This window comes from Protopterus annectens, chromosome 9.part0, assembly GCF_019279795.1.
Source record: "Protopterus annectens isolate FY-2018-M chromosome 9.part0, PAN1.0, whole genome shotgun sequence".
NCBI classification, from domain to species: domain Eukaryota; kingdom Metazoa; phylum Chordata; order Ceratodontiformes; family Protopteridae; genus Protopterus; species Protopterus annectens.
Genome location: NC_056743.1, coordinates 1,133,542,374 through 1,133,551,816, shown reverse-complemented (window position 1 = coordinate 1,133,551,816; position 9,443 = coordinate 1,133,542,374). Strand labels below are relative to the sequence as shown.

The window sequence follows — 9,443 nt, the reverse complement described above, 5'->3', positions numbered from 1 at the left end:
TTATTACATAAAATGTCTTGCAAAACTTAATCAAAGAAATCTATTCTAAATATAGGAAAATATATATTAAAGTGTATGTAAGGGAAACAATATTGTCACTTTTAAACATGACAAGATAGTGATAAGCAGCGTTTATATACAAAAATTAAGAAAAAAAAAAGAAAGCAAGGAGTACACTTCTGATGCTTTCCCCACTTTGTTGTGAATTTGAATCTGGGCCATATATATTTTTTTTACGTCCTTAATTTTTTCAGTAAGAAAGTATTGTAAGCGTGCAAGTTGTCTCAAAGGTTTGGACAAGTGCACATTGAATATGCATTATGAATGAAAGATACAATGGAATGATCACAGCCCTGGACTTTTGATGCCATACGAATCCATACATCTATATCTATATCTATATCTATATCTATACACACACACACACACACACACACACACACACACACACACACACACACACACACACACACACACATACACACATCTATATCTATATATATAGATTTGTATAACTTCACTGAAAGACCATTTCACTGACATCCATTTCACTGAGACCAAATCACCTAAAGTTCATTTCACCTAAAACTCATTTCACTGAACCATTTCCTAAGGTAAGTCAAAGGTATATGTCCTTTTCCCCAATGTAGTGCGATCCTGGTGTTAGTACATATAGTTGGGGGGTGTTGGGGGCACAGCCCCCCACATTGGGGGGGGGGTAGCGGTCATTGCCACCCACCTAGTTGGGTTTTACCAAATAATGTAAAACAAAACCAGGAGGCTGTGTCCCCCACCCCCCAACTATATATACTAACACCAGGATCGCATTACAGTCGGGAAAATTACATATACCTTTCACTTGCCTTAGAGTACTACTCGTCAGTGAAATGAGTTTTAGGTGAAATGAACTTTAGCTGATTTGGTCTCAGTGAAATTGTCTTTCAGTGAAGTAATACAAATCCATATAGATATATATATATATATATACACACACACACACACACACACACACACACACACACACATACACACACACACACATACATATGTATACACAAATATGCATGCTACATATCTGCAAGTATGTATGCGTAAACATTTAACAATGCACTTTTCAATAGAAAGTTTTTCTTTCACGAATCACAACCATACACCAATGACCGTTACAGATTATAGCAGCCACTATCTAGAATTTCATCCTTCATTACTTTAAGGTTCTTGTTAAGGAAAGTTTCACTGTGTAGTTTTAATGACTGCAGCACTGGAACATCTAATTTCTGAAGCGTCCTTGTAAAACTGTACAAGACATTTAATTACATTAAACTTCAATTCCAAACACTCTCACCTCAGGTAAATCATTTATCAAGTCTGCAAGCTTCTCTGGATCGTCAAGCATGTCTTGAAGTTCCACATCACTCAGCTCCTTCAGTTTATTACCCATACCATCAAGATCTACTGAAAGATAAGAGCGCATCAGTTGTGTTCTACATCAAGCCATACCGCTCTACCTCAAAGCAAGACATCTGGACAAAGCCTTTAATAAAAGTGTGACAAAGGCCCAAGAATAGGGACGTTTTTTAAATATTGCTCTCACAAACTTAGAAAGTTGACAGAATAACATGTTTTGCATTACAATTAATTTTCGGAAGGGTATGAAGTCTGAAACTCAAATCTCATTATCTTCTAACTTCATTCCTCAATGATTTGCAATTTGCCAGAAAAAAAACACAATTTTATGAAAATCGGACCAAATAAATTAGACAAAAATCCGGACAGTTGAGAGGTATGCATCAAAATATAGCCACACTATTAAATTCACAAAGACAGAAATAGCCCGGTTGTGTAAATACACTTACCATAACAGTAGCCACTTGAATTGATCACTGCTGCAGTAGCCTTTGTTATATGGCAAGATTACTACAGTTTAATATAACTGGTAGGTAGAGGGGGAAGGTTCCAGGACCCCTGAAGAATGCATCTGGCAAACCCTGTCCTAGACCTACAGAAGGATTCTAGTTTATAGTGATATGTAAAAGTATGACCAGTGGAACAAGTTACTGCTTCCACAATATTGCTATAGTCGAAACATTTCCAAAAAGCCATAGATGAAGGTCAAAAGTCCTAGCATAGTGATTCTTGTCCTTCCCAAGAAATTATCAGAAGTTCTGAAAGATTTTGTTTTGTCAACATAGTACTGGAGTTTTGTATGGACATTCAAGGTACAATGTATCCTTTCTCCCTCATTTCTGGGCTATGCAAACAAACCAGGGAGATTGATATCACTGTAGGCAGAAAAGTAGGATTAGTTCTCCAAGAAAGCTTATCTGTATGGAATATGAGAAACAGTTGACCCACCATAAGATCTTGCAACTTGGGACATTTCTTATACTGGTTAGAGCAATCGACCAAACCGTTTTTCATGTTAAGAACTTCAAGTCAGCCAGATGAACTGGTTCAAATGAAGCAAGTATTAGCTTCTTCTGTAATACAGACTTAAGATCCTAAATAGGATCTACCAGTTTTCTGTGGTAAGCATGCGAACTACTATGCAATGCACCACATCACAGGCATGCTGACTGCTATGTACAGTACCATGTAGCAAGGAGGGCGACTGTTACAAAAAAAGACACATGCCAAGCATGTTAATTGTGTTTTGGTGTTTATCATTTCTGAACTATTTACTGAAAGTAGAACAAATAAACTTGCAGCTTTTTCTTGCATGCCCAGGCTGTAATCACACTATTTCAGGCCTTTAAAAAAAAAAAAAAAATTAGAGGAGTGGCACAAAAATCCAACATTAATGAGGTACACTACTGCATGTCCTACGAACATACTCTGCACATGCATCCACTGTCAAAAGACAAAAAGGGAATGTAATTGTTTACAGCAGCATCAGAACTTTTTTGGCACCATAACGGATTTGTAGGAAAATTCTATTCTAATGCAAAAGCCCATGCAACAAACGTGGTTCAGTTACTGAGAATGTAAGCAGTTTTCAGAGACCAACTGTGCCAAAAATCCCATGACATCCAGCGTTACCCTAGTTTATACAGGCAATATGGTACAATGATCCATTTAAAAAAAGATCTGTGACACCTGATATAAATATGCAAAAGCCAGCTGGATGGAGAGAGTTAAATAGCAGTAAAAAGTTATGCCTCTACAAAGAAAACTAGTGACTCCACATATGGAGTGTGTGAAGATAGGGAACCCATGCTCGTACTAAGTTACAGATGTAGTCTAGAGAATCTCAAAGGAAAGCACAGACATCCTAACAATTCATTCAGGTGCTCGGAAAAATGCAGGTGCACAACTTTGAAATAAAATATTAGACATGTAAAACCACAATACCTTCCACTGATGAGACGTCATAAAAGAAAAAGATGAAAATAAAGGAGAAATGTTCAAGCAAATGTCCCTAAACACACAAGTCTCAATCAGCTCTTGATTTCACTTTAAAAGACTCCTCAGGTTTGCAGAACTAAGCATACTTGCTTACGCTAGCTGTTCGGCATTATTAGCCTTTTCATCCGCTTAATCCATTTCAGAGTCACTGGGCAGCAGAAGCTTTACTGATGCTCAGTAGATACTAAGCAGATAATCAATCGTAGATGAGATTTCAGTCCCATGCAAGTAGCATACATACACTTACTCACACACAGCATGCTCACCTACAAGCTATTTGAAAGGTCACTAATTCACCTACATGTCTTTGGTATGTCACACTAAACTAAAGCAGTCACCAAACTCCTACATGGACAAAAGCAAATTTCACACAAAAGGCAATCAAGTTACAAACCAAACTGCTTTGAGGCAGTAACAGTAATAAATGCAGCACTGTGCCTTTAACGTGGCATTTATTGTCATTTGTGTCATCACTCATTGCAAGCTTTGTCCCTGCAGACTAAATTGTGAAGAGAAAGAAACTTGAACACATGGCAGAAACCTTCAAGAGCACTGCAGAAATTAACACAACTGAAGTAAACTGCATGGTTTAGAAATATGTGGCTCATAGAACAGACACAGTAGTAAACTCTACTTTGCAGAAAGGCTGGAAGGATACGTGGAATACATGAAAGTTCTCAAATAATTCTGCAGAGCTGGACATTACGTAGGACCGGAGGAAAGCTCATGATAGATACGACTCTCTAGCACAGAGCAGGAAGGAAGGCCTGCACCTTAATTAACATAAAAAGAAAATGGGAGACCAGGAAGTTCAAACACTGTCTATGTGGTGACTAAGGACACGTTTCATTGCAGTGCCATACCATCCTCCAAGTATAATGTTTTCAAGATTATCAAAAACTAACCCCTTCCATTTACTGTGAATACACTACCTTCTACAATCTAGATTCCCATTTTTCAACTCTACCAGCAATTCCTCACCAAATTAAGAGGGACATAAAAATTAAATACTCAAATTTACTTCTATTCAGATCTGTGTGTATATCTTTTTCTTTCGGCTGCTCCCGTTAGGGGTCGCCACAGCGGATCAACTGTTTCCATTTCTTCTTGTCCTCTGCATCTTGCTCTGTCACACCAACCACCTGCATGTCCTCTCTCACCACATCCATAAACCTTATCTTAGGCCTTCCTCTTTTCCTGTTACCTGGCAGCTTCATCCTTAGCATCTTTTTCCCCAATATACTCTGCATCCCTCCTCAACACGTCCGAAGCAATGTAATATTGCCTCTCTGGCTTTGTCTCCAAACCTTCCAACCTGGGCTGACCCTCCAATATACTTCTTCCTAATCCTGTCCACCCTCGTCACACCCAGTGCAAATCTTAACATCTTCAACTCTGCCACGTCAAGCTCGGACTCCTGCCTTTTTGTCAATGCCACTGTCTCCAACCCATATAACATAGCTGGTCTCACTACCTTCTTGTAGACCTTCCCTTTCACTCTTACTGGTACCAGTCTGTCACAAATCACTCCTGACACTTCTCCACCCACTCCATCCTGCCTGTACTCTCTTCTTCACCTTTCTTCCACAATCACCATTACTCTGAACTGTTGATCGCAAGTATTTAACTCATCCACCTTCGCCATGTCTACTCCCTGCATCCTCAAAATTCCTCTATCCTCCTTCTCATTCACACACATATATTCTGTCTTAGTCTTGCTGACCTTCATTCCTCTTCTCTCTATAGCACATCTCCACCTCTCCAGGGTCTCCTCCACCTATTCCCTACTGTCACTAAAGATCACAAAGATCACAATGTCATCTGCAAACATTATAGTCCACAGAGACTCCTGTCTGATCTAGTCTGACAACCTGTCCATCACCATTGCAAATAAAGGGCTCAGAGCTGATCCTTGATGTAATCCCACCTCCACCTTAAACGCATTAGTCACTCCCACCGCAGACCTCACCACTGCCACACTACCCTCGTATATATCCTGTACCACTCTTACATACTTCTCTGACACTCCCGACTTCCTCACAGAGAAAGCATATGACAGGGTGCCTAAGTCCACAAAGACACAATGCAACTCCTGACCTTCTCTGTACTTCTCCATCAACACTCTGAGAAAACATCACATCTGTAGTGCTCTTTACTGGCATGAAACCATACTGTTGATCACTAATAATTACCTCCCTTCTTAACCTAGCTTCCACTACTCTTTCCCATAACGTCATGCTGTGACTGATCAGTTTACTCCCTCTGTAGTTACTACAGCTCTTATTCTTAAACATTGGTAACAAAACACTTTATCCATTCCTCAGGCAACCTCTCACTTTCCAAGATTTCATTAAACAATCTAGTTAAAAACTCCACTGCCATTTCACCTAAACACCTCCATGCTTCCACAGGTATGTCATCTGGACCAACAGCCTTTCCATTCTTCATCCTCTTCATAGTTATCCTGACGTCCTCCTTGCTAATCCACTGTACTTCATGATTCACTATCCGCACATCATCCAACCTTCTCTCCCTCTCATTCTCTTCATTCATCAGCCCCGCAGAGTACTCTTTCCATCTGCTCAACACACTCTCCTCGCTTGTGAGTACATTTCCCTCATCCTTTATCACCCTTACCCTGCTGCACATCTTTAGTAGCTCGGTCCCTCTGTCTAGCCAATCGGTACAGGTCCTTTTCCCCCTCAGTGTCCAATCTTTCATACAACTCTTCATAAGCCTTATCCTTAGCCTTCGCCACCTCTCTCTTTGCCATGCACCTCATCTCCTTATGCCACCTCTCTCTTTGCCATGCACCTCATCTCCTTATACTCTTGTCTACTTTCTTCATCTCCCATAGGTTGGTACTAGGCTATCGGCCCTAGGGCCTATACAAGCCTAGCCATAACAATTCCCTGGCTATTTCTTCCCACACTATTTACTTCCCTGGACCCCTGTCTAGTAGGGCAACTGATGTGATCCCCAGGGTGAATTTCCCTTCTCCCATCCAATCAAGGTTCCTTTTGAAGAGGGCCAAAGAGGTGCTCTGCTTGACATGTATGGGCAGTCTATTCCAGAGTTTGGGGAGTCTCTGGGTCAGGAACCTATCCCTCCAGCATGTTTTGTTTATTGTAATGACAAGACTTCAATCCCTGGAGCGTATGGCTCTGAGGGATTGGGATTTCTTTAAGTGTAGCATGCCCAACAGCTCTGGGTTTGACATGGCCTTGTATGTTAAGCAGAGATCTCCTCGGAGTGGACTACATGCGACAGAGTATAGCTGGAGTTTTTTTAAGGCGGTCAGCATAGGGCATCTGCTTTAGGCCTGTGATTCTTTTAGTGAGGTATTTCTGCGGCCTTTACAGTTGTTGCAGATATCTTGAGAGGTACATACCAAATGGGGTGTTGTATTCTATAATGGGTCTAATGAGGGATGAGTACAGTGGGACAATGACCTCCTTTTTTATGGATGAAAAGCCCTTAGTGATGAGGTGTGCCACATAGAAGGATTTCTTGACTGTTGTGGCGATGTGGTTATTGAAGGTGAGACCACTGTCCACCTGTGTCCCTAAGTCTCTTATCACACTTTCAGTGTTTAGTGTACTGCCACCTATGTGATAATTCACAGGTACATGTTTTTTCCCCAAAGGGGATAACTATACATTTCTTGGCATTGAGCTTGAGCCTATGGCTCTGGCACCAAGCATCTGTTCCAGTAAGGCCCTTTTGTAGAGTATCCACATAATTTGGGGATTCAATAATGGCTCCCAGATTGCAGTCATCTGCAAACTTTGTTAGCCAGAGTCCCTTAGTGTTGGCCTGTACTTCAAAGAAGTAAATGCCAAACAAGAGAGGTCCCAGGACTGAACCCTGAGGTACTCCACTTGTCTGGAGCTGGATTTGGAGTCAGCTACTTTTAGAGTGTGGGTTCTGTCAGGAAGCCAGTTAGCAACCCATCGAGTGACGTAGGGATTAATGCCCAGCTTAGTAAGTTTATCTATGATTCCAGAGTGGGGGATGGTGTCAAAGGCCTTGGAGAGGTCTAGATAGGCTGTGTGGACTGCCTTTCCCTCATCCAAGGCTCCGGAGACTGATCTGAAGAAGTCAATAAGGTGCAGGAGACAAGATCTGCCCTTCACAAACCCAAATTGGATGGGGTCCAGTGTTTTAAGGCTGCCATTGCCTTTGTTTTAGAAGTTCCATGATAATATGTTCCATAGCCTTGCAGATCAGGCTCGTCAGACTGATGTGGCGGTAGTTCCCGTGGTCCAAGGTGGATCCCACCTTGTGGAGTGGGATAACTGTAGCTGTGCGTCACTCAGTGGGCATGAAGCCTGAGGTGAGGGTATGATTAAACATGACACTTAGGTGAGATGCCAGTTCATTTTGTAGTTCATGTAGTATACAGCCCAGGATGTCATCTGGTCTCATGGATGCTGTATTCTTGGCTTTGGAGAGTGCGTTTTCTACCTGTGTGGCCATTATTACTGGAATTTGGCAATCTTCCAGTATTGAGATAGGCCATTTAGGGGTGAGAGGGGGGTGAAGTTGGCACTGAATCGATCTGCCAGGATATTGGCAATATCCTTGGGATCAGTATATTTAATGCCATTCTGTTGTAGATCAGAGCAGATCTGAGCATTGCCATTTAGATTCTTGACATAGTTATAGAATGCCTTGTGGTTGTCTTTGGAATCTTTGGCAATTTTACTTTCGTAACTAGCTTTGGAGGATTTTATGAGGGATCTCAGCTTCTTACCGAGGCTGGTAAGGTAGTTTTTTGCATCCTGGGATTTTCCTCTTTTCTGCAACTGTTTTTTCCTTTTGTTGTAAAGTTTTACGGCAGGGGACCACCAGATTGGCTTCCTTTGTTTGGAGGACAGCATCTTGGTTCTATTTGGGATGGCACGATTCATGCATGACTGGATGTGCTTGTACAGTGCCTTAGTGTAGGACTCAGCAGTTGAACTTTCAGTGTCCATCTGCACGGGTGTCATGAAGTTTGTAACTTCTTCGCCAACCTCTTTCTCTGTATACTCTCCTGTACTTCTTCATTCCACCACCAGGTCTCCTGGTCCTCCTTACTCTTTCCAGATGTCACACCAAGCACCTTTCTAGCCATCTTTCTTACTAGCTCTGCTGCGGTTACCCAGCTATTGGGTAACTCTTCACTGCCACCCAGTGCCTATCTTAACTCTTCCCTGAACTCCACCTCACAATTACCCTTTTTCAATTTCCACCATTTGATCCTTGGTGCTGCCCTCACACTCATCCTCCTCTTCTTGATCAGCAATGTCATCCTACAAACCACCATCCTATGCTGCCTAACTACACTTTTCCTTACCACCACTTTACAGTCTCCAATCTCTTTCAGACTGGCCCTTCTACACAAGATATAATCCAATTGTGTGCATCTTCCTCCACTCTTGTATGTCACTCAATGCTCCTCCCTCTTGTTCAAAATTCATATTCACCACAGCCATGTCCATCCTTTTCACAAAATGCACTACCATCTGACCTTCTGCATTCCTTTGCTTAACACCATACCTACCCATCACTTCCTCATCCCCTCTGTTCCTTTCACCAACATGCCTATTGAAATCTGCTCCAATCACCAGTCATCATCACTTCAACCAACTCACTCCAAAATTTTTCTTTCTCATCCATCGCACACCCAACTTGTGGAGCATATACACTAACATTCATCATTACATCATCAATTTCCAGCTTCATAAACATCACTCTATCCCGACACTCTTTTCACCTCCAAAACACAACACACTTAGCATACTGTTGCTTCAGGATAACCCCTACGCCATTTCTCCTCCCATCCATACCATAATAAAACAATATGAACCCGCCTCCGATACACCTAGCCTTGCTCCCCTTCCATTTGGTCTCTTGCACACACAATATACCAATCTTCCTTTGGTTCATCATATCAGCTAGCTCTCTCCCTACACCAGTCATACAGCCAACATTCAAAGTTCCGACCCTCACTATCACAGTCCTAGCCTTTACCTGCCTTTGGGCATGCCCCC

The 9,443-nt window shown here is 41.8% G+C and overlaps 1 protein-coding gene across 6 annotated transcripts in view; it reads right to left on the bottom strand.

Moving 5' to 3' along the window:
• VPS37C (VPS37C subunit of ESCRT-I) overlaps positions 1–9,443 on the bottom strand; it is a 452,853-nt gene that overhangs the window by 275,902 nt on the left and 167,508 nt on the right. For 3 of the 6 annotated variants that reach the window (XM_044083985.1, XM_044083984.1, XM_044083987.1), the window contains exon 2: positions 1,346–1,452. The exons of 1 other annotated variant lie outside the window; for it this stretch is intronic. In XM_044083985.1, coding sequence (XP_043939920.1) covers positions 1,346–1,441 — 96 coding nt within the window. In that variant the 5' untranslated portion in view covers positions 1,442–1,452. Of the gene's footprint in view, positions 1–1,345; positions 1,456–9,443 lie in introns of all 6 variants that reach the window. 2 more of the 6 variants (XM_044083986.1, XM_044083983.1) reach the window with 1 other exon arrangement.